The sequence below is a fragment of the Canis lupus genome, chromosome X, assembly GCF_048164855.1.
Source record: "Canis lupus baileyi chromosome X, mCanLup2.hap1, whole genome shotgun sequence".
NCBI classification, from domain to species: domain Eukaryota; kingdom Metazoa; phylum Chordata; class Mammalia; order Carnivora; family Canidae; genus Canis; species Canis lupus.
Window position 1 is genome coordinate 32922137 of NC_132876.1, and position 25293 is coordinate 32947429.

Here is a 25293-nt window from a genome sequence, read left to right on the forward strand (position 1 = left end):
TGAACTGGTGCAGACACTCTGGAAAACTGTGTGGAGGTTCCTCAAAGAGTTAAAAATAGAACTGCCCTACAACCCAGCAATTGCACTGCTGGGGATTTACCCCAAAGATACAGATGCAGTGAAACACCGGGACAACTGTACCCCAATGTTTATAGCAGCAATGTTCACAATAGCCAAACTGTGGAAGGAGCCTCGGTGTCCATCGAAAGATGAACGGATAAAGAAGCTGTGATCTATGTATACAATGGAATATTACTCAGTCATTAGAAAGGATGAATACCCACCATTTGCTTCCATGTGGAGGGACCTGGAGGGTATTATGCTGAGTGAAATAAGTCAATCGGAAAAGGACAAACATTATATGGACTCATTCATTTGGGGAATATAAAAATTAGTGAAGGGGAATAAAGGGAAAGGAGTGAAAATATCAGTGAGGGTGACAAAACATGAGAGACACCTAACTCTGGGAAATGAACAAGGGGTAGTGGAAGGGGAAGTGGGCGGGGGGTTGGGGTGACTGGGTGATGGGCACTGAGGGAGGCACTTGGTGGGATGAGCACTGGGTGTTATGCTATATGTTGGCAAATTGAACTCCAATAAAAAAATTTTAGGGATCCCTGGGTGGCGCAGCGGTTTGGTGCCTGCCTTTGGCCCAGGGCGCGATCCTGGAGACCCGGGATCGAATCCCACATCAGGCTCCCGGTGCATGGAGCCTGCTTCTCCCTCTGCCTGTGTCTCTGCCTCTCTCTCTCTCTCTCTCTGTGACTATCATAAATTAAAAAAAAAATTAAAAAAATTTTAAAAAACACAGATGTCAGGGACCACACCTGCAGAGACTCAGATCAGTTGGTCCAGGGTAAGGGTCAGGCACCAGGAATTTTTTTAAGGCTCCTAGGTGGTTTTTATGTGCAGCAAGGATTGAGAATCACTGTATTAAACAATTCTACTAATCTCTGCATAGGTGAATCTTCTCTGTATTGGTCTCCAAACCCAATTATCAGAGCCACTTGTAGAGCTTTAAAACCACAGACAGGGATCCCTGGGTGGCGCAGCGGTTTGGCGCCTGCCTTTGGCCCAGGGTGCGATCCTGGAGACCCGGGATCGAATCCCACGTCGGGCTCCCGGTGCATGGAGCCTGCTTCTCCCTCTGCCTGTGTCTCTGCCTCTCTCTCTCTCTCTCTCTCTCTGTGAGTATGGTAAATAAATAAAGATTTAAAAAAAATAAAAAAAATAAAACCACAGACATGGTGAAGCCCCGCTGGATAAGGTTTGTGATTCAGTGAGTCAAGGGGAGGGACAGAGATTTGATATTTTTAATAAGCCAATAAAAGACTAGCAGTTGCTTGCACATTCCCCTCTTTCTTTTTTTTAAATTTAAATATTTTCTTTATTTATTTGAGAGACACAGAGAGAATGTGAGAGAGAGCACGAGTTGGGTGAGGGGCGGAGGGAGAAGCAGACTCCCACTGAACAGGGACCTTGATGTGAGACTCAATCCTGGAACTCCAGGATCATGACCTGAGTAGAAAGCAGATGCTTAACTGACTGAGCCACACAGGCGCCCATCCCCTCCTTCTTGATTAAAAAAAATTCTAGTGGAATTTGAAGGGAAAGCATCTTGTGGGAAAGAAAGAAATAGTTTCTTAAAATAAATCAGTTTAAATTTAACAAGCTATCCACAAAACAGATTCTTACTTATTCATTCAGCAAACATGCTGTGTGCTGACAGAGCTAAGTGCTGGCAATATGACAAGTACAAGAAGGCATCTGACTTCTGGAAGATGACAGGATAGACACTGAACAGGTTATTGAAAAGGTGATATTTAATAAGTCTATACCAGTACAAATAAAAATTGTTAGAATGATGAAATTAAACAAAACAAGCAAATGAAGGTCTGGAGCAGGAGAGAGACTTTTGATAGATTCACCTTTTCTACTTTTTGAATGTTATATTCCTATTTTAGAAACTAGTTCATTTATTTAACAGAATTAATAAATTTTAGTTATTAAATCGGCCAAAAGTAAAATTAATTTTCAAAAACACTATGATGAAGGTCCTAACCAGTGTACTAAGGAAAGGTTTAGAATGAAAAAAAAAAAAACCAAATCTGTCATTATTTACACATAGTGTGATGGTGAACTGGTCAAATCTAAAAGAATCTACGAGGCGTACTGGGTGGCTCAGTTGGTTGAGCGTCTGACTCTTGATTTCAGCGCAGGTCCTGATCTCAGGGTCATGAGATTAAGCCTCGTGTCAGGCTCTGCACTCAGTGCAGAGTCTGCTTAAAGACTGCTTCTCCCTCTGCCTTCTCCTGCACCCCCCATTCTCTAAAATAAATAAATAAAAAATTTAAATTAAGAAACCTACAGAATGATTATTAGAATTCATGAGAATTGCTAGTATTAGCCAGGATGTTAGATAAATATACATACACACACAATTATATTCTATACACCAGCAAAAAAACATGAAAAACCCCAGATTTTAAGAAAGGTAACATTTACAGTTGTATTTAGAAACCAAGTATCGGGGATCCCTGGGTGGCGCAGTGGTTTAGCGCCTGCCTTTGGCCCAGGGCGCGATCCTGGAGACCCGGGATCGAGTCCCGCATCAGGCTCCCAGTGCATGGAGCCTGCTTCTCCCTCTGCCTATGTCTCTGCCTCTCTCTCTCTCTCTCTGTGTGTGACTATCATAAATAAATAAAATAAATAAAAAAAAGAAACTGAGTATCAGGAATAAATCCAACAAAAGTTGTACGAGACCTCTGTTGGAAAAAACTATAAACACCTCATTGAAAGGAAGTAAAGAAGACCTAATAATTAATCCTGATAAAAATCCCAGAGGCTTATTTCACTTGTTTGTTTTTATGAAACTTGACAAGTTGATTTCTAAACTGTATAAAAGCAAAGCAAAGGGTCAAGAGGAGCTGAGACACTTCTGAGAGCAGCAGTGTGGGAGGACTTGCTCTACCAGACACCAGACCTTATTATAAAGCTCTAGTGATTAAAACAGTGTAGTGCTAGCACAAGGACAAATAGATCCATGAATAGAACAGAAAGCCTAGAAATAGACCCAGACCCAGATTCTTGATTTATGACAACTGTGGCACTTCAAAGCGGAGGGGGGATTTTCAATACATGAATAGCATTCTCAATAAATGCTATTTGGGATAGCTGGCTGTCCATATGGAGAAGTGAAGTTGGGTTGTCTCTCACACCATACACAAAAATCACTTCCATGTGGGCTGGAAAGGTAAATGTGAAACAGTCAAGCTTATAAAAGACACAATAGAATATCTTGGTGATCTCAAGGTAAAAAAAAAAAAAAGATTTCTTAGGCAAGACGTGCACCAAAAAAATCCCCACTAAAAAATAAATGAAAAGATTAATAATTTCCATTACATTAAAACAAAGAACTTATAAGTTCATTAAAAGATGCCATTAAGAGAGCAAAAAGGCAAGCCACAAGTGGGAGAAGGTGTTTGCAGTACACATGACTAACAAAGGACTAATATCTAGAACATACATAAAGCCCTTATAAGTCAGTAAGAAAAAGAGAGATAACCCAATTGAAGATGGGCAAAGATTTATATGCATTAGCATACATAAAAACTGCTCATAGCAACGTTGTCTGTAATAGCTCCAAACTAGAAACAACTCAAATATCCATTTATGATAGAACTGGTAAAGAAATTGTGGTAGACTCACACAATGGGCCACCCTACATGAATGAAATATAAACAAACTTCACCAATATGCAGTAACATGAATAAACCTTAATAGTCTGGAAAAGAAGCCAGAACAAAAAGAACTGTGTTCTGGATAGTTCGATTTATATAAAGTTTTTAGTAAAAACTAAATTACACCATTTAGAGATGCATACATGGGTGGTAAAACTATTTTTAAAAAGAAGAAAGTCAGGACAGTGGTTTTGGAGGGCAAAGGGCAAGGAGTCATGATTCAGAAGTGGCACAAGGAAGGCTTCTGGGATCCTGGCCATGTTTTATTTTTTGAACTGAGAATGGTTGCAGCAGTAGCCTCTTTAAAATATTTTGTTAAGAGAATACATTTTTAATTTTATGTACTTCTCCATTGTGTATATTTCACAATTTAGAATGTGTCTCACAAGTGTGACTTGCAGGCTGATTTGGAAACCATTGCTGTGATCTACCGGAGCAGCCAAATCAGAAAATCTCACTTCTTCAGTAATTTGAGTCTTATGAATCTGAAAACTTGTTACACATTAGTCAATGACACTAATGATGATGATGATTGAGGAATCCGTACCTGCTAAATTGTTTATCCTGAGAGCTTCAAAATTGGGCCTTTTATAAAACAGCAGTGATATTACTAGCTAATCAACTGCAATAAATGCTGACATTTAATGAGCAGATGAATGAAACAGACACAAAAGGAAACAGCAACTCTTAGCAAGAATTGTGATTAAAATGCCCCTGATCTGAGTGGTCACAGACAAGAAGACTGCTACAGATGCTATATAATGTTTGCTTTGAAATAATTCTAAGTTCAGATGCTCAGAATATATCACCATTCAAGTCTCAATTTGCTTCTATATTCAGGGCTACTTTGCTCCTCTACAGAGGCTGATGGAATAAAGTGACAAGAAACAGGTGGAATATATTTCTCTTGCTATTCTGGGTGTGTGTAATACTGTTTTTCAAATAAATTAACTTCATATGTTAATAGGCAATAATGATGACTAGTTCCATTTTACTACTGAGGAAAATAAGACCTAGACAGGTTAAATGACTTGCCCAAGGTCACACATCTAGCTAGGAAGTAGCTGGGCTTAGGGTATGAAGTCACACCTGATTCTCAAGCTCCTCTTCCTTCTCCACTATATGACACAGCTGCAACAGTGTGCACATCTCTTAGAACAGACAGCATCCATCCATGTGTAGACACACATACAGACAACACAGTTCTCTCTCTCCCTTCCATTTCTCTCCACCCCAGAAAGACAGAGAGAGAGAGAGAACTCTGTATATATAGATAGAGCTAGAAATAGGTATATACTTGAAGTTCTCTCCCTTTTATTTACCACTTTAGGTAATGATTGCAGGAAACACTTCAGGGAAGCATTTATAAATCAGAGTAGACACAGATTTTCTCACAAGAAAGCATTTTACATTGTCAAAATGGTGGAGTAAACAATAGTAATAATAAATGCTTTCAGTTAGATGTCAGCCCGGATTAAATGCTTGGCTTGTCTGGAAATAGCTATCTTTTCCCACCAGTTACATCCTTGTATTGTGTTCTTTTGCTGCTATCAAATGAGAGAAGAAGGAATAAGAAGGAGGGGGTGGAGAAAGAGAAAGAAAAAGAGAGAGGGAAGGAAGGAAGGAGAGAGACAGTGTGAGGGGGAACCTCCTTAATACCCAGCTATCTGAGTAGCTAAAACTAGGTTAAATACAACAAAGTTTCATTTCAATTGACAAGGAGGTCACTGGGCCATAAGGTAAGTGGTTAAAATATCAAACATTCTTGTTCCACATCTCAAAATATCCTGTCACCCCAAAGGTGGTGTTCCACAACAGCTCCAGAGGTGGTCCCCAGTGTCAAGAGTATCCAGCTGGTAAATCTCAAGGGAAGGTTTCCAGTCACAAAAGATTGAGGGGCAGAGTTCCAAAGGATTAGAATTACGGAGCAACTTCCCTCAACAGAGCTCTCCCAATCCAGCCAGGGGGACTTGGAGATTGGAGTGTCTCATTAATGCATGCTCCAGTTCTTGTCCCATTCTCTTTTCCTATCCTTTTCCCTGCAAAACATACAAGTTGCTCCTGAGTTTCTCTCTAGAGTCAGATGGATTTCATACTCCAACTTGTCTTCTACCAGTGCAGCACCACAGGATTAGAGTTCATTCTAGAAACTTGTACAGGAGGTACAAATGTCTAGTTTCATGACCCAGCAGATGGTTTGAAAATATCTCAACCCTTAAACACCCTCTCCCCAAAAGACACATGAAGGTCATAATAGAACCTGACAATAATCCTAATGACAATAAAAAGGGGGGGAGTACTAGAGAGGTGGATACAGGAACTTTGTCAAGACTGTGTTCAAACTAAAGCATGTATATGAAATAGTCTCTTTCAACAGCTGATTTCTGCATTACAGACAAACCCTGTTGGAAGGGGAATTACATTCCTCTGATCAAGGTCTACAGTTTTAAGAGCCTTGAGGTCAGAAATGTTCTCTGGACTTGGCGTGTTCCTTTGCTCCCTAAAGCAGCTAGAGTCCCCCTATCACCTACCAGCCTATACAACAGTTACCCCAGACAAAGATGGGCTTTTGTTTTGAAGTCTCACTTAGAACAGAGGGGCAGGATAAGGGAAATAATGGCTTTTAAACTCAGGGTGAATAAACCAGAAGGGGGTCTTATCCTCTTGGTGTTTATTTCTTGGAGCAAATTTCTAACCCTTCTCTGAAGCCCCCTGTTGAGATCAGGGACAAACAAGATGAAAGGGAGAAATCAGAGGAAACAGAACAAAAGAACTTCAACCCAGGATTCTGAGCCCTCAGTGAAAACACAAACAGGATGAGTCTGTGTGTTTGATTTTGTGTTGGCTGGATGTTGGGAGTAGTGTTAAGGAGGATACATCCAGCAAAGACTTGGGCTTTCTGAACAAGCTAAACCAAGTGTGGCAAAGTCTGACACCTGAAAGACTGTGGCTCACATTGCAGGCTTAGAGGCATGATGGTGGAGGCCCATTTCTCTGCTGCGAAGCAGAGTTTCTCTGCCTCTTACCTTGGCTCCACCATGACCCACCTGCTGCTTTGTTGTGAGGGGTCAAAGGTACCTGGTTATATAGTCCACCCCACTCTCACTCACTCCACCTAAAATTCCTGATTGTATCTGGAAGGCTTTCTTTGGGTGCTACTGCATTCCGTCTGTCGAACTGTTCGTTTTCAGGTCTGCCTGGGCTCAGCAGCCAATCTGACAACTCAATTTCTTTTTAAGAGAAAGAAAAAGTACATGTCCAGGTAATGGCCACCTTACTCATTTTTATGTGGACAAGAAAAGTCCTTCCAAATACAAATGCATGTGATTGATATGGAAGGCATACGTGCTTGCAAAGGGCAAGAAAACATCTCAGGATTCTTGGGAAGCTGGATCCCAGTGTGTGGTAGATCAAAAGATTTTTCTTGACATCTCTTGGGCCAACCATCTCTACTTTTATGCAAATACCTCAGTCTTTTTTTAATGCTATCTTGGAAAAAAAAAGACACTTTTGAGACTCTACTGCAATCTGTGGACCTTGTTCTGGAAACACACACACACACACACACACACACACACATTTTTACATAAAACTTCAGGGAATTCACAGGTCTATTAGAATCCATACACAGAACTTCCTTCAGCATCCGTGGGCCTAAAGTTAAAGAATCTCTGGCTTAGAAAAAGTTAATATTTATGGAGTATTTACTATATGTCAGGCACTATTCTAAGTGTTTTAAATAGATTCTCTCAATTAATCATAACAACCTCATAGGATAGGTACTATTCTTCTCCATTTTACTGACAAGAAAACAGTGGCAGAGAAAATCACTTGCTCTAGGTCAAACAGCCAGTAAGTGGCAGAGCCAGGGTTCAAGCCCAGGCCATCTGGCTTTGGAGCTCCTCTTCTTAGCCACAAAGTCACAGCTGTGAAATGAAACAAATGAAAGTAATTTTTTTCACACAGCCCCAAAAAAGTCCACCAGCTTCTTTTTCTGAGGGCATGGGCAGGTGTGTGGATAATTTGCTTCCCCACTGGGTAGAGAAGGGATGCCTGGTCAAGTAGTACACGGCTACTACTAATATTGTTCAAAATGAAAAATCAGTCCTCTACTTGGCTTCCAAAGAATAGGCCTTTGGCATTCACAAGAGCCCTTGAGGTTTGAGATCTTGATCCAGTAGTTGAGATTAGTTCCAGGGTCATGAACTCAAATACCTACAAGGTACTAGGAAAGTAATGCAAATATGAGATACAGGCTGGTGTAAGGCAGTCCGGAGAGAGGGGAATCATGGCCAACTGGAGATTATATGTCCTATCTCCGAACATTCACATCTAACAACAACCAAAAAAAAAAAAAAATCTCAGGAAGGCCCAATTAAAGACATTCAGGATGTGGCCATCAGTCTATGACTTCTAAGCAGACCATTTTCTTCCCACTTTTTAGGTATTTCCAAGTCAGGAGTGCAGGTAATATAATCTGTAAACAAAGGAAACAAGCTAGCCCGTGTGACAAACAACAGAGTGATTTTCATTCTGTTAGAACTGTGCATTTCTGTGCTAACCAACTGAACAAGAGGTTACTGGCCGAAAGGCCAAGACTCCCCAGAAGAAGAAGCCTCAGGCAAGAAGTGATAGTACCCATCACATACCTCATGCATAGGGCGCATTCAAGGTCAGACGCGTCAACAAACAATGGCAGTGGAACACTGACAGCAGCTCTGGCCTCCTGGTCAGCAGGAGGATCTGTGATTGAGAAAGCAGTAAATCAGAGATGGACCAACCTTACTTTCACAGACAACACTTCTGAGGCAAAAGAACCGCATTCATTTTTCAGCTTGCCGCTCTCACCCTGCCTCCCAGAGAGTAGATTCAATGGCCACTGGGAATGGGATCCCCTGAAGAAGGCTTCAGGAGGTTTCTAGGAGCCCCACAGGAAGAGAAATGCGAGCAGGGAATGTCTAAGAGCCCTGGGGACTTGACTCCAATGCAACAGGCATCTCACTCAACAGCAGCAGGAGCAGCTGCCATTCCATGGACCAAGCCAGCCCTGCAAGGCTGGTACCGAATCCTGGCACTGCCAACCTGTCCTGGAAAGAAGTGAGGCTGCCGCTGCCACTTCTGATGTCTACCTCTGGGCACCCCGCTGGGAAGGAGGAGGGCGAGGCCTGATCGTATCTCCCTGCTCCCCCATTCCTGAGATGGAGATGAGAATAGGGACAGGTGGGCCTGAAAAGAGGTAATACCATTAAGGGCATGAGATGCCATTACTTGATACGGGGCCTGACCTCATGACTTGACTTTTCCTTATTATCAATGAGCCCTGGCAGTATGCTAGGAACTGTGCATGCTCTCACAGAGGCCTCATAGTGCCCTGAGGTGGCACAGCTGAGTGCCAGAGCTAGGTGGCACACCCAGAGCCCTCCAATGGAGGCTCAGTAACCCGCATACGCTGGTGAGCCCCGGCACCTCATCCAAGCCCCTTTCTCTCTGGGTAGAGTCAGTACCTGGCTTTGAGGCTTTAGTGGGCACCTCTGGATCTTGGGTTCCAGTCTGACAATGCTTCCTTTTCTTTTCTTGGCATTTGCCAGCCTTGGCAGAGGTAGCTTCTGCAGAGGCAGCGTCCCCCTTCTCCTCTCCTGCCTGGCCTTCCTGGTCGCCTTGCTGCCCCTCCCCCTCTACTTTAACTGGGTTTGCCAGGCTGCCGCAGTCTCCCCCTGCCGCTGCTTCCTCCTGACTAGAACAGTGTGGGAGCTCCGGATTTTCCTGGACGAAGAAAGAGCCAAATATTAGTATCACCTCAGGACCAGCATTGTCCTCTGACACTGCTACCCACCGGGGACAGAGAGAAAACCGCATAGCCCTGATCACTGAGTGGACACACAGCTTAACTGGGGTGTGTGTGTGTGGTGATAAGACATATCTCCTACTTCTGGCCACAGGGTATCTGCAACGAAGACATGCTAGGCTTGGGTGAAACAGAGGAACTTCCCTAGGCAAGGAAAGAAAGGCATGTAGGGGACAGACACCCTGGGCTATGGTGAAGGGGACAGATGTAGAGTGTGGCACCCATCCCTCTCCTAGCCAAATCTTTCCCCAGTTACCACCTGAGGGAAACCAAGGCATGCAGTGAGAGTAGATCCTATCACTCAATCCTTCTGGCAGCTTTCACTGCCATTCCAGGCCATCTGCCCCACCCCCAGCTCCAAAAGGACTTTTGCTAAGGCTTTGGCACAGGTTTGTTCACAGGCCTGTGGAGTTACCTCAGGTTCTAGAGCTCCGTGTTATACTAGTCAAAAGCACTAGGGACAAGCTACTCTTTTGACTAGATTTTGGGTGAAAAGTCTGAAAAAGATACAAGTCGTTTGGGAAAACGATCAATTATCTCTAGCCTTTTCAAGACTTTTTGTCCAGGAGAGGGTATTTGACAATGGATCTGGAAATAAATCCAATGACAGAGTGTTTGTGCAGATTTACCTGGAGAACCCTGAACTGTACTCTAAATTCATAGTCCACGGATCCACATGCTCATGTTGTTTTCTTGCCCTCCAACCCCTAGCCACCCCCGCCCCCCAAATGGTAGATAGATGGAAAATAGTGTATAGTCAGGAGAGAACAGTGAGGTAAGGAGAAGAAGGATGTAGTTTTTCACAGTATCTAACCTGGGGAGTTCAGGGGTTTTGCAGCACCCCAGCAGGGCTGCACCCTCAACTTTCCATGAGCCCCAGGCATTGTCCACATGAGAGTACACTGCTTCACAAAGCAAAGTTGGTGTAGCAGCCCAATCCCTCACTCCCCAGCTGGCTCACCCTGGAAAGCCAAGGGTGCTATTTTCCCTCATTTCTGATTGAGCTGCAATGAGAAGTCACTCCAGGCACTTCTTCAGTTCACTATTAATGCTCTCAATCATGTACTAATTATTTCAAACATTACTGAAATGCACTAAGGGTCTCTGACTTCAGAAGATCTGCCTCCACTCCCACCCCCACCCCCGCCTTTAAATCAGGCACACCTGCATTTTATCACTTCTCAGGAGCAGGGAGAGAAGCAGGGAAAAAGTAAGTTTCCTGCCTATTAGAGAACCCAAGAAGCCATGGAGATCACAGGGCTTCCATACAGGAGAAGAACACATGGCACGAATGGAAGGTAGACTGTTGCTTCAAGGTGCCTCGGTTTTCAGTGCTAAATCCTGCCTTCACGTCTGGACTTCTGAGCCCCAGCTTCTGCCCACTTGCCCTGTTCTGGGAAAGCCAGAGCCTGGAGCCAATCTCTCCATGGTTCCCTATTCCCCTGTCTTCAAAAATGGGCATAAATGTCCATCCTTCCTTCCAAGGACTTAATTCTTCCCCAATTGCTTCCCTCTTCCTGGCTACAAATATGTACTGGAAGTCTACTGATGTGTAAGACACAGTGAGGGAATATAAAATTACTTCCACTTGGGGATCAAATGGAGTTGTCTCTGCACAAAGAACTCAGCTGGTGCTCAAAGACCAGCAGCTTGAACAAACAAAAAAAGCAGGAAAGGAGGGGTTGTTAGGCCTCTTCCCAGGCTCCGCCCCTAAGCTGATAAAGCCACCCAGACTGAATGGTTCCAGGGGAAGCAGGCCAACTCCTTTTTACTTCTATCAAATCTCTCTCAGCTGGATCTGACCAAGAACTGAAAAATGAAGGTAATGAAACCAAAAACCCCCAGGACCATGTCTGAAATCCAGTTTTATCTGTAAGAAAGAACCTTCTAGCAAAGAACACAACCACTAGTGGCTCCATTTCTTCCTTCTCAGGAACCGAAGGAGAGGTAGGGCTCACTCCCACGTTTGCCCACACAACAGCCAAACGAAGCATCGCGAGCGAGCTGGGCGAGTTGAGTTTTACCTGTGACAACTTTGGTAGATTATGACTGGTGCCTTCAGTAGCCATTGATTCTACGTGTTCCTTTAATCTAGGGTGAGGTGCCAACAACTTCAGGATATCGGGAAAATGTTCCTGAGAATCCCCCGGGACTGATGGTGAAAAGAAACTAAGGAGAAGCTGTGACATAAAACAGAAGACTTCACTACTTAAGTTTCTACAGGTGCTTGGGTGATGGGGGGGGAGGGGAGGGAAGGGGCAGGGGACATGAATTGCAGGGTGAAACTCCAGGGAGGCAGCCTGGAACCAGAGACCCCAACATACCAGGGCGGGGGGGCTCCATTCAGCATATGTCAGAGGTACCTGGGGAGCTTATGAACATTCCAGGTTCCAAGTTCCCACGCCTGGCTCCCCCAGGTCTGAAGCGTGGCCCCAGAATCTGGATTTCAAAAAGGCACCACAGATGCCTCCGTCACCCTAGCCAAAGTTAAGAACCATCACTCCCACACTACCATTCCATAGAAATATCTGCAGTGGGAATTCAAGACCTATCTAGGAGAAAAGAGACAGGGAGATAAAGGTAGGAGACGAACCCCATCGGGGGACCTGCAATCACATCTATACACTCCCACAGGTAGAACGTTCACACGTCTTCTAGGTTCTTCCATGTCTTTCCCCTGCCAGCCCAGTTTGCTCATTCCTCCCTGGATTATCCTCCTTGGACCTTTAATCCCTTCCACAGTGAAGTGGTGGGAATAGCAGAACCCAGCCTCTCCTTCCTCATTCTGGCCTTCACTGTGCCAAGACTGTTGGGTAACTTCAAGGACTGGAGGCAGGCAGGTTCCAGTCTGGGACCAGTTTCCCTTGTGGCCGGAGAAGGTGGGGGGTGGGCGAGGGGGCAGCTAAAGACCCAGAGGCGCCAGAAAGGCCTGGGAGTCAAGGATGAGTGCAGGCTTCCCCATGAGCTTGCTTCAATTCTCCCCTGTGCCAGCATGGGTTGCAGACAGACATGTGTACATACTGCATGTAACATGACACACAAGCAGCTAGCTTGGCTTCTCACACATGTTGAAGTGTTTACCACTGGGCAGCTACTGCAGTACCTGGAGACCCACTAAAAGATGCTCCACACCCTTGCTCATTATTAACTGATCAAGGGGGTCTGACAGAAACTCTGACCATACTCTGTCCAGTTTGATTTGTTCCCTTGCTGGCCCCTAGAAGTGCCTTCACAAGATTCCTTCAGATGTCAGCACTTTCCATGTAGCCAAAGCCCACTCAGTCTCCAAGGCTAGCTCCAGGGCTATACCTCCAGCCTCCCTGATCTCACTCGTCCGATCATGCTCTCTCCCGCACCATAATGGAGTGCCTCATATTACATGGTCTTGCCTTGGTCTGAAATTGTGCCACACATGGAAGTCTTTCTCTCTAACCAGAGGGCCAGCTTTTGGATGCACAGGACAGATGTCCAATACATACTTTCACCCCGGGTGGAAGTGAATTAGGACACTTCTTCATCCTGGGGCCCAGGCAGAGGCTGAGCATTCAAGCCCAAAGCCCTGAGACAGATCACTGTCTCCTTCCAGCTCTGGGAAACCCATTTTCCAGGTCTAAGGTGGTAAAGGAGCAAGATGTGGAGGTACTCGCACCACCCAGGGCCATAAATGCCAGCTTTCAGAGGCCCCTCCTCCCCAGGAACCAAAGTTGGCCTTCAGGAAAGCCCTTCTGAGTGGCCCAACAGTACCAACCCACTTCTGAAGCAGTCTCCCTGGAGCTCTCCCCCAAAGGGCATGGTGCTTGCTTGTCAGGATGAACACCGGGTGATGTATGCAACTGTTGAATCACTATGCTGTACACCTGAAACTAATATGACAGTGTATGTTAACTAACTGGATCGAAGTAAAAACTTTGGAAAAGAGAGCATGGTGCTCTTCAGTGGCAGCCACATAGCATCCCAAGGTACAGGGTTAAAAGGGCAGAGCAAGGACAGGGGTGGGAAGGGAGGCAGAGGGGAGAAATCGAAGGAAACAAGGCAGAAATGGCAACAGCACTTCACTTCTTACCTTTACTACCTAAGACCTCATTCTAGACCTTCCCAATGACTTTGGAAAACAAAAGTTGGGGTCAATACAAATGTTAAAAAGAAACCCAGGCCTGGGAGTGTCTAAGGTAGCTAATTACTGCCAAGTGAACCTGAAACATCTTTGTCAAATCTTCTGCCCTGAAACTGGAAAGGTACAGTAAATAAGAACTGCTGAGGGCCCTCATCACAGTCAGTGGAAATTCGCTTCTAAATTCTTGGCTCCGCTTCTGAACTCTGGGACACTCATTATGGGCAAATGCTCCCTTTTGTATCGTCTGGCATTTATAGTGCCTTGTGTAACACAGGCAGCATTGGAAGGTCCTTGAGGACTGAGACTGTGGCTTATGCCTCTTTGCGTCTCCAGAGCTTAGCACAGCGCCTTGCCCTGTAATGTTGCCCCAGAGAGAGGTCAACCCAGCTGACGACACTACAGCCTCTCAGGCCAAGTAGGAAATGGACGAATGGAGTAAAGAAACCCCTCGCCCCTGGATCTGACACTTGCCTCTGTTGGCTTTTGCACACTCTTTCCCCAAAGTCAAGATTCTTCTAACTAACCTTTGTCCATCCCCCACCCCCAGAACTGGATGGTCCCATGGCTATTCTACACCACACCCTAGCAGTGACGCCAAACTCCCTGGCATGTCCTCCTGGGATAGAAGAATGGAGGAATGGCTAAGAAGACAGACTCTGGAAGCAGATGGAGTTGGGTTTGTATGCCCTTTCATCAATCACCAGCTGCATGACCTTGGGAAAGTCACCAAGTCTTGGCTTCCTCATTTGTCTCATCTGTAACATGGGGATAAATAACATCACCTATCCTCATAGGGATGTTGCGGGGATTAAATTATATCCTCCACAGAAAGCCCTAGCACAGTGTCTGGTGCACTGGAAATGCTCGATAAATGTTAGCTGTTATTATTATTATTCACACTATAGACTACATTTAAGATTCGGGGAAGGGTCCACAGCCTGGAATGATTCTCTGTCACCAGTACTCCTCTCAAGAACACCTTGCCCACTTTCCCAAACCAGGTCAAAACAACTCTCTAGAGAAGAAATATGTGTGAGGCACAACCTCCAGAGCTCAGCTTCCCCTAGTTCATTGGTTCTGCTAAAGATTCCTTTCTGGAGCTTTCAGAAACCAAGCTCCCTTTCTTCATCCATGGCTCTGCCAAACCTCACTGGGAGAGAGGCACTTGAGACAGGTGGTGAGTAGGGGGAGGGGCACAAGGAGGGCAGAGGCTACCACTGATTGTCAGCATCCAACTTCCAGGCCAATTAGCTACATACCATGGAAGCACACTGCAGACCAGTAAACAATGCAGACCAGGAACTGAGGATGCTTGAGCCTTTACTAATGCTAACATTTCATGAATTAAAAGGCAAAACAAAATAATCACATTCTCCTGGGATGCAAGAGTTAGAATGACTACTTAGATTATATCGTAATGATCCCTGACTTACATTTGTGAGATAGTGTGTATTCTATTTCTAGCAAAGGCTGAAGGCTGGAGTTCTGCATATAGCAGGGGAGATGGTGACCAACATTCCTGATGAGAAGCTGCCTGCCCTGTGTGGCTGGTGAAGCTGTGACTCAGCCAAAGCAAAGTTCTACAACTGCAGGCAGTCCCACACCCCTGACCTCTCAACAGCCAGATTCTCTTCAGTGAGACTCCATCCCCATGTTAACTTGTTTGGTTTGCTTTGGTTTGGTTTTCCTACTCACAACCCAGACTCTGGATCTAAAAAGCAAGAATATTCCTCAGAAGCTCCTCCAAAAATGCAGGAACTGCTCAATCCGATTGCGTATGCCAAGAGGCAATTGGCTCTTGTGTCTCCTTCCTGCCCCTTAACCAAGGGGGCCACACACTCAGGGCTTAAATGTCAGGGAGGGCAGTTCCCTCACTCCCCTCCCTGGAGAAGACAGAGAAGTGGGAGTCCACTGGGCAGCTGGACCTGACGTCATCTCAACTCACCCTCTGGGCTTCAGATCTTGCTCTTTTGTTCTTTCCATCGAGGGACACACAATATAGAAACTCCCTTAGTGCTTCCTCCACCTTGCCTAAGGTGGCTAAGGCTTGTGCTTTTCTGAAGTGTGCCTGGAAGAAAACATTAGCATTCAATCCTGTCCTTATTCACCTATTGACTTATTGACACTAGCCAAACACTTAGCGAGTGTTCACTACCGTGTGAAGGGTTTTAGGACTACCTTATCTACGGCCCTATCATGTAGGCAAAATGTTCCAAAGCCCATTTTACAGAAGATAAAGCTGAGATCCAGAAAAGTGACTTGCCCAAAGTAACACAGCTGGTAAATTGTGGAATCAGGGGTTTAAGTCTGGGACTGATCAATACCAAAGTCCAAAAAAAACAAAACAAAACAAAACAAAAAACAAAAAACACCAAAGTCCAGGGATCCCTGGGTGGCGCAGCGGTTTAGTGCCTGCCTTTGGCCCAGGGCGCGATCCTGGAGACCCGGGATCGAATCCCAAGTCGGGCTCCTGGTACATGGAGCCTGCTTCTCCCTCTGCCTGTGTCTCTGCCTCTCTCTCTCTCTGTGTGTGACTATCATAAATAAATAAAAAAATTAAAAAAAATACTAAAGTCCAATTTCCTAACCTCTGTGCCATACGACCTCCCCACTAACCCACTGTCATATTGGAGGCATTGCCAAATGTAGCAGGAATCCTCATTTAAGCACATATTAGCCAGCTTCCAGGACCCACCCAGATAGGCCTTCCTACTAACTAGTCTGTCAAGTGGAGACCTAGTCCACATTACTGGCTGAGTGATCACCTATACTAGCTGATCATTTTTCAGAAGAGGCCCAAAGGAAGGGGCATGATCTCTCCAAGACCTCAAGGTAGTTAGTGGCAAAACTGGAACTAGAACTGTAGTCTAGGACCCCCAGAATGCTCTTCCCCACAAAACAGACTTCACTTTAGAGGGTTAGCCAGGGACTGAGGACTGGTTAGTGCTTTCCCTCCTGTGGACTCAGCTCACTTCTGTTCCCTTCCCACATCTCTAAAAAGTATAAAGAAGTTTTAGGAGCACCTGAGTGGCTCAGTTGGTTAAGCATCCAACTTTTGGATTCAGTTCAGGTCCTGATATCCTGGCTCATGAGATCTAGCCCCGCATCTGGCTCCCCAGTCAGTGGGAGTCTGCTTGGATATTCTCTCCCTTTGCTCCTTCCCCCACTCCCTCTCCCTCTCCCTCAAATAAATAGATAACTCTTCTTTTAAAAAGTATAAGGTTTTAGGCCTCCCTGGGGTCCCTGCTCAACTGTCCTGGCAGAGAAACTCTAGAGGTAGCAGAGGAGCATCCTGGGAAAGAGCGGGGAACAAAAAAAGAGGTAGGAAGAGGGCTACACTCTGTGCCTCAGGACAGGTGGTCGTTGCAACTTGGCTGGGAGGGTATTGCTCCTGAAGTCATCTAGGGTGCCCCTGGGGGCCTGCTCCCTACTCCCTTGCCTCCACGGCTGACCCTGAATCTAACTTAGAGAAGGAAATGATCCAGATTGCAGCTGCTGGGCACTCCCAGCTTCCCCTCCTAACATGCTTCTACAGGCCCTGGGGTGGTGCCCTCTGGCTCCGGCCTGGCTACAGGCGCTGACAGGGATCTGCCTTCTCAAGCAGTGGCCCCCACTCCAAACCTCTTGAGGTCCTCCCCTGTGCCCCTCAAGCTCCTCCTGGAACCTAATCTCAGCTGATACTTGGGTGCTGACAGCTTCCCTCATTGTTCCTTTCTGCAGCATTTACCAGGGCCCCCTGGAGAAAAGCTTGCATGACATTTCAGGGGGCTAGAAGGGATAAGTGTTGGAAGACTGGAGAGGACTCTAGGACCCCTCAATCATACCAAATAGCAACCCATGTACTCCACCTGATCAGGGCAGCCAGCCCACCCACCAAGAGTTGTACCACCTGCAGGATATGTTGAGTACCACTGCGCCTGGCTGGAGTGGCTGGAATAGGGCTGCAGGAGGTGCACTCCTCCCCTAAGGGGCATCCTGTCTCAACCCTCAAGACAGTACCATTCATTTTCTACACTGCTCTCCCACTTACCCCAGCACTTTGGCCAAATGAAACTCCTGTTTACTACTTCCACCAACTCTGATTTCACTGGGAAGTCACTTTTCCCATTTCATCTGAAATGGTCCACTACTCAGCCCTGCTTCCCACTGTACTATGAAAGCTCCCACCCTTAGGCCCAAAGTTTATGGTGGGAGCAGAAGGTGCAAGAGAAGTCCTCCTACCCCTAGGCAGCTTCCTCACCTGCACTGCTATAAAGCATGAAATGTTCTCACTGAAGCTCCTTTGGATCAAGACTTTGGTGACTTTAGTAAACTATAAATCTGTTCCTTGGGAAGGAGAACATACAACTCTGCCATCGCCTGTGAAAACCTTCTCATCAAAGAACATAAGGGATTCAATCTGACACTAATGGCCCAGTATGCAGGTCCACAAATGCTTTATCTGAGGTTCCCAGTTCCAGAAACAGTCTGATAATCTGAAGTTTCATAAGCTTGGCATAAAAAGTCATTAGGTGGCAAAACCTAACCTACAATGATATGAAGTATGTTATAATCTTTATCTCACTTAGTATGAACCTTCACTTAACGTACTGCAGAAATATTAGTGTGTATGCCTATGGGATGCTGTCCAGAACTCACTGAGGTTATCACCTAGTATATGGTCTTTCTGAAATCAGAAACATTCTGGACTCTGAACACTTCTGGCCCCATGGGATGCAGATAAGGGATCACAGATCTGGACATAGGTAAGGTGGATTTCCGAGGTGGCATCCTGGGGATTATGTAGAGAGAGCACTGCACTAAGGCCCAGCAAATGGTAGAGCTCCCAGAATGACCTCTTGGTCATGCTCACATGTGACCCTCACATCACACCCTTAGGAAGCAACTGGGGTGGACAGCGATAGCTGTGCTTTGCAAATGAGGACACTTGGGGTCCAGAGAGTGAAGTAACTTCCCCGTGGTCACTTAGCTTGCAAGTAGTAGAGCCCAGGCTCAAACTTCATCTCCTAAACAAAATATTGACATGTGGCTAAGGTCCAGTCCTGAGGCCAGAGATGCAGCAAGTGACACTTCGCATCCTAGCATCCCAAGAGGTGCTTAGCCTTTCTCTGACCATCCCTTCATGTGACCTAGATGTTTGGGGATACCAGCAGGCTGAGTGTATTAAGGACTCAAAATAACACAACCAGCCAGTAATACTTTTTTTCACATTCTTCTTTCTACTGTCCCTGAGAATGATAGAACATATAATGCTATGTGCCAGGCATTGTTCTAGGCATTTTACATATATTAGTTCGTGTAATCCTCACAATGAACCCTGTTAAGTAGGTGCTTTGAATATCCCCCCATTTTATAGATGATGACATGAGGCACAGAGAGGTTAAGTAACTTGCCTGGGACCACACAGCTGGTAGAAGTAGCAGAGCTGGGGTGGTCTGACTGCTAAGTCCATGTTCTGATAAGTCATAAAGCCTAAGCTGTTCTGCAGGTCATCAGGTAAAGAAGTAAATTGGGCAAGAATCCAGTTCTTTGCAGACCCCTGAGTCACCCTTTGCCAAGGGACCCCCAGCTCCTTTACAAAGCCTTTTCCCTGCTTTGCTGGAGCCCTAGTGCCCCAAGCCCCCAGGGAGGTAGGACTTCCTGCCAATTCCCATCTATAGTACAACCAACCCATTGCCATCCCTCTCATCCCACTCACCTTAAAACCCATTGGGCGGAGCTTACATGCTATTTCTGCATCATGCAGTGCGTCCTCATGAGACTCCAAGGTGAAATATATTTGAGACCGGTTGCTATAAAGTAGGTGGTCATTTGGAGCTGCCAGAATGAGGAGGAAAAAAACAGCTCTCATTAGTGGTCCCAGCACAAACACATAATAAGTCCTGTATGAGGACAGATCTTGAGCAAATGGCACGTTATCTAGGATTTTTCTACTGGGGATCCAAAGGGTTAGCCTCGATTTCCAGCCCTGATATTGCCCTGCCTGCCACACCCCCCAACCACTCTGGGTCTGAGCTTCCCCAACTATAAAGAACTAATTTTTAAAGCTTATTTTTATTTATGTATTTATTTTATTAGAGAGAGAGAGAGAGAGAGAGAGATAAGGGGCAGAGGGAGAGAAAGAGAATCCCAAGCAGACTCAATGCTCAGGGCTCCATCTTACAACCCTGAGATCATGACCTGAGCTGAAATCAGGAGTTGGGATGCTTAACCAACTGAGCCACCCAGGTGCCTCATAAAGAAATAATTTTTGCTCCTTTCTCAAGCAGATCCTTACAGGCCCTGTGGGGTCAGGGGTGCATTAGCAGCTCTGACATAGAAGAAACCCTGGCCCCCTACTTTGTGACTATGCATGGCTAACTGGCAGCCTGGCTTCTGAGTGAGTTATCACCCACGAAGAAACAGGCCAGGGACAAGAGAAAGGGAGATGGCCAGATGTGACCCCCATCATGTCCACCAGGAAGACAAGTCCAGGTTAGTCTTCTAGTGACATTGGCAACTCTCTGTCTACAGAGCCCAGTGAATATGAAGTTTCTCTGAATGCACTTGGAAGGTCATCACATTAGATGGCCAAACGTGAGTGAACCTAAACAAGGCTGCTGGGAAAAAAGTGAGCTTGGCTCTCACTAACACTATGAATCACTAGATGCCAGGGCTGGACAGGCATTTAGAGATCACCTGGCTCAACCAACCCATTCTTCAGATGAGGAAAATCAAGCCCAGGGAGCAGAAAGCATCCACTCCAAGTCATACAGCTAGCTGGTCAGACTTTGAAGCTTTTGAAGCTGGGGTGGGGGACATGTTCCTTTTTTTTTAAGGTGTTCAGTACTTAGAATAATGAGACACTGGCCACCTTCCAGCACATAGATACTCGCCTCCTGGAGAGGCCCCTTACTTCTTAAAACGGTAAGGCCGTCACGATTTTGTCACCCTGACCGCTCATATTAACAAAGGTGAAGGGAGAACCCCCAGGGGGAAAGTGGTAGCAGCAACAAAGGAGGAGGAAGAGAGCGGGAAGGGGCTTTCCTGGTCCCTTTGGTTCTGCAGCACTCGCCTGCCCAGGTGCACCTGGCCATGTGCCTCGCCTGGGCACAGGACGTGCGTGGAGGGAGGGGTCTCCCTCTTCCTCGAGCGCCAGCCTTGCACAGCCAGCCTACGCTCCTCCCCTCCCCCCGCTACTTGTTGCAAATTCGGGGAGCGACTCCACACGTGGAGCCCCGAGCCCAGTCCCTCCTCCACCCGTCGGGAGTCGGTCGGGCTCAGGGTGCCCACGGATTCCAGAGTCCCAGCTGCCCGGCCCCGCCACCTAGGAGGCCCCGCCCGCTTCCAGCGCCAGACGCCGCGCCCCGCCGGCAGAGCTCTCGGCAGCTGGACCGAGCTGGGCATTACCGGCCCCGCGCCTCGGCAGCCACTTCCTGGGTCGGGACGCGGAGGATCGGCGGGAGCCTCTCCTCGAGGGAGCTTGGGCGCCCCGCTGCGGCCAGAGCCGCGGGGCTGCCCACGTTGCCCTTGAAGCTGCCAAGCCCACCCGCCCTCCGGCCCGCAGCGCGGCAGCGGGGGACCGAGGCGCCCCCCCCCCCACTGCCAGCCCACGGTCCCCGGGGATCCCTGAGCAGTTGCGCCGCGCGGGCGCCGGCCGGGCCGGCGGGGTAAGGGTTCGAGGAGAGGGCGCAGGCTGCGGGCGGGGCGGGGCGGGGGGGGGCGTCTATTTCAGCCGAGGACCGTGTGATAGGAAGCGGTGACAATGAGTCACAGGGCAGCGGGGCGCGAACGCTCCCCTCCCCCCGCACACGCTCGCGGGATGGTTTCTGAGGCGAGCGTGGCCCACTTCGGTTACCTCAGCCGTTACACAATCCCGCCCGCGCGGAGGAGGGGCCGCCCTGCCCCGGCCGCTCGCGGCCCTTATGCAACCAGTGCTCTCCTGACCTAATTCCACGCCGGACCCACCCCACCGGGAGCCGCGGCCCCGGAAGGGCCAACTCCCGCCGCCGCCGCCGCGGCCCCGGGGCCGGGCGGGAGCCGGGGACGCCCGCGCCGACCGAACGTCGCGGGCCGGCGGGAACCCGGCGGCCCCCGCGCGAGCGTCTGAAGGGTGCGAAGTTCCTCCGCGGGCGGGGAAGGTGCAGGCAGGTGCAAGGAGCCGGGTGCGGGCAGGAAGAGGCCGAGGCGACCCACACAGGGACGGCGACCCCGCGCACGAAACGGGGAGACAAAGATGCCAAAGACCCGCGAAAAGAGACAGTGACCGAGACAGAAACCGGCTGGGAGACTCGGGATTATGGGCTATGAGGAGACACAGGAAAAGACGAAGAGCGACAGAGACAGGGACACAGAAAGGGCCATAAATTGGTAGCGACGGAGACCAAGTCAGAGACGGAACTCCAGACACCCCTCCCCCACTCCGGGACGTCCCCCCTCTCCCTCCACGGTCGCCCGTGTCCCCGTGGGCCCCAGCCCACCACCTCCCGACTCCCCGTCGCGTTCTTTCCCGGCCGCGCCCGGTGGGCTCACCTAGGCGAACCGCCTCGTTGTACTTCAGCAACGCCGCTTCCACCTGGCGCTCTCGGTACAGCCGGTTGCCCTCGTGCCGGAGTTGCGACGCCCGTGCGGGGCCGGGGAACAACTTGCCCAGGAGGCCGCTGAGCACCACGTTGACCCGCAGCGGCGGCGGCGGCGGCGGCGGCGGCGGCGGCGGCTGCGGCTGCGGCGTTTCGGCGGCTTCCGCCTGCTGCCCGGCTCTCCGGACGCCGCGGGCCCTGCTGGCGGCCACCATCAATGCCGAGAGCTTAACCCCGCACAGAGCGCAGCGCCGGTCGGCTGCCCTCCCGCGTTCCAGGCACAGTTTACAGAAGGTGTGGCCGCACGACAAGGACACGGGGTCTGACAGAAATCCATTGCACTTCCGGCACTTGAAACCGTCCCACACTTCGGTGGCCTCGGCCGCGGCCGCTGTCACCCCTGCCTCCTCCGCCACCGCCTCACAGCTCGCCGCGCCGCTCCCGTCCGGGGGCGCCGGCGGCAGCGCCTCGCTTTCTGAGACTTTCTGGGCCAGGCAGCGCACCAGCTGTTCCAGCTGCTCGGCCACCAACTGCTGCCGCTCGGAGAGCTGTCTGTACACCTCAAGGGCTTCCTGGAGGCGCCCCCCAGACGCCAGGGCGTCAGCCTGCTGGAGCAGGACTTTGCTCTCGGGCGTCGAGGTCTCGGGAAGCTGCTCCTCCGGCCCCGGCTCCTGAGTGGCTGGAGGAGCGGGGCCTTTGGTAGCCGCCTCCGGCTGGGGGTCGGTATCTACGCGGGCCGCTGATGTCGCGGGCTCCGCCGGCTCCGGCTCCGCCAGTTCTAAGTTGTTGCCGCCGAGCTCGGCGGGCAAGCTCAACATCTGTCCAGTCTGAAGCGAATCCATGGCGAGAGGCAGGCGCACAGGGAAGAGGCGTCTAGGGCTAGAGACCTAGAACAGAGAGCGACGGCTGAAGGGACTCCGGGCTGCCACGGCCACAGCGTTGCCGCGTGCCGGTCCTTGCCGCGCCTCCGGGAGCTCCATGCCGGCCGCCCCGCGCCGCCGCTAATAACTGTCTTGTCTCAGCAAAGTGTTATATAAGACAGTACCACGTGACGCGCCGCCACGCCGCTCATTGGCCGGCGGCAGGGAAATTGTTACAAAACCAGACAGTTTTGTAACAGTGTTGCGCTTGCTTCTCTTGGCTCCGCTTTTCTTGGCTTCTTTTGGAGGTTGTTTGTGTGTTTACTCTCCCCCTTATCCCCCCCTCGCAATGTGGTTCCTTTTCTGAGGAGAGGCGGGGGAAGAAAACCCAAAGTTTTCTCTCAGGCTTCTCCGTCACCCGACCGTACCGGATCCCACCCTCAGACCCGCCGGCAAACAGGTCCCCTCAGCCAGCCGCTCGCTAGCGGCCCTTCCCCCAACCCGTCCCCAGAGACGCCGAGATCTCGCGCGCAGCCCACCTGGTCTCTGAGAGGCAGAAGGCTTGCCCTCCTAGGGGCTACGGCTGACGTCTGCGAAGGGAAGCGTGTTGGGACGGTCCCCCGGGAAGCCCACAACGCCCCCCCTCTCGTTCCTGCCCTGGGAACCCCGTCCCGGCTGCTCACATTAGGGGTCCCTAATCGCCTTCCCCGAGGGCCGCCCCCCCCAAAGGTAGTGAGTGTAGTCGTCCGAGGGTGCTTGCTCTTCTGCACTGGGAGCCACCCGGAGCAGGGAGGGCCCGGCGGGCGCAGAAGTTGGGTGGCGCTCGCCGAGCGGTGAGGGACGCGTCAGGAAGATGCGCTTGCCGCCGGAGCCCAGGGAAGGCGCCTCGCGTGCGCGGCTCCTCACCTCTCGCGCCAGCCAGAGCCCGAGCCTGCGCTGAGGGCGGGGGGAGGTTGTGCACGCGGTCCTGGGGACTCCCCGCCCCCGGCCAAGGGACGCGGCCCTGAGAACTTGGCCCGCTGGGCTCAGTGGGTGCCCTGGGGAGGTGGGAGAACCGCAGGTGGGACTGGACCCGAGGGTGCTCCTCGGGGGAAAGTCCACGAGTCCCGGCGCACTCGAGCGGCGGGGCCAAGCCGCCTCCAGGGTCGCAGCTCCCGAACCTCGGCGCGGCACAGCGGGGGGCTGCTGTGTGTGCGCCCCGGGCCGTGGTGCTGGGGCGCGCGAGTAGCCAGGCGGCCTCGAGGGTGCCCTGCTTACTTCCAGAGGGCCGTGTGAACGCTCGCGGGATCTCTCTCCGCACTCTCCCCCTTCACCTCCCCCCCCCCCCCCCCCCCCCCCCCGCGCAGTCCTCACACTTCTGACGGGAGCCACCAGCACAAACAAATAAGGCTTAGAGACCTAGCGGAATACTGCACACCCCCCAAGGCCACGCTGCTGCGAGCAGAGAGGCGGGGGCTGGGCTTGCCTGGCTCCGTTAGCCTCCTCGGCTTGCGGGCTCCTCGGCCTTGCCTGGAGCCTCGCGCTGGGGCCACGCGCCGTCCCAGTGCCCGAGGACCTACAGCTGGCTCCTGCTGTGGCCATTTCTTAGTTGAGTGACCTTGGGCAAATGACCTAAGCTCTAGGAGCGGACGTTTCGGGTTCTGAACACATGCCAGGGATGATCTTAGTCGGGATAAAGTCATGTTTCAGAGCTGGGCACCACCGGCTCCGTCAGGGCTCTGTGTCTTTTTAGGCCATTAATGTCCCGTGGAGTCAACATTAGGTCCCAAACAACAAGTACACTGTCTTGCAGTGGTATCTAGAGCCTCCCTCTGGTGAGACAGGACTGGGGAAAGGGTCAGAGGGGAAAGTGACCAAGAAAAGAAACCAAGGAATGCAGGATGTAGCCAGGAAGGCATAAGGCGCTCCTAGGAAAACTTGGCTTGCAGCCTTGGCTTTGCCATGACTCGCTCCCTATGAGACTTCAGGCAAGTTCTCCACTCAGGCCTTAGTTTCTCCTGATCTCCAAGGTTCCCTCCAGCCCTCACCTTCAGTGGCTTCTATCCTAAGACTGAAATTTCATGACACCAACTCAACTACTTAAGTACAAGACTAGTCCAAATGCTATGTGGTATGTGTGCGGTGGGGGGGGGAGGGGATGGCTTGGACAAGGGGGTGAGGTCAGCAGCAGCAGCAG

General features: G+C 49.6%; 1 protein-coding gene across 7 annotated transcripts in view; it reads right to left on the minus strand.

Annotated features, from left to right (window-relative positions):
• Nucleotides 1–23273, minus strand: part of LONRF3 (LON peptidase N-terminal domain and ring finger 3) — a 40100-nt gene extending 16827 nt beyond the window's left edge. For 2 of the 7 annotated variants that reach the window (XM_072816618.1, XM_072816617.1), the window contains exons 1-6: nucleotides 22211–23271; nucleotides 19398–19516; nucleotides 15645–15767; nucleotides 11610–11765; nucleotides 9245–9503; nucleotides 8390–8483 (exon numbers count right to left, since the gene is read on the minus strand). In XM_072816618.1, the coding sequence (XP_072672719.1) occupies nucleotides 8390–8483; nucleotides 9245–9503; nucleotides 11610–11765; nucleotides 15645–15767; nucleotides 19398–19516; nucleotides 22211–23099 (1640 nt within the window). In that variant the 5' untranslated portion in view covers nucleotides 23100–23271. Of the gene's footprint in view, nucleotides 1–8389; nucleotides 8484–9244; nucleotides 9504–11609; nucleotides 11766–15644; nucleotides 15768–19397; nucleotides 19517–22210 lie in introns of all 7 variants that reach the window. The other 5 variants (XM_072816621.1, XM_072816620.1, XM_072816623.1 and 2 more) reach the window with 3 other exon arrangements.
• Nucleotides 23274–25293: the final 2020 nt, after the last annotated feature.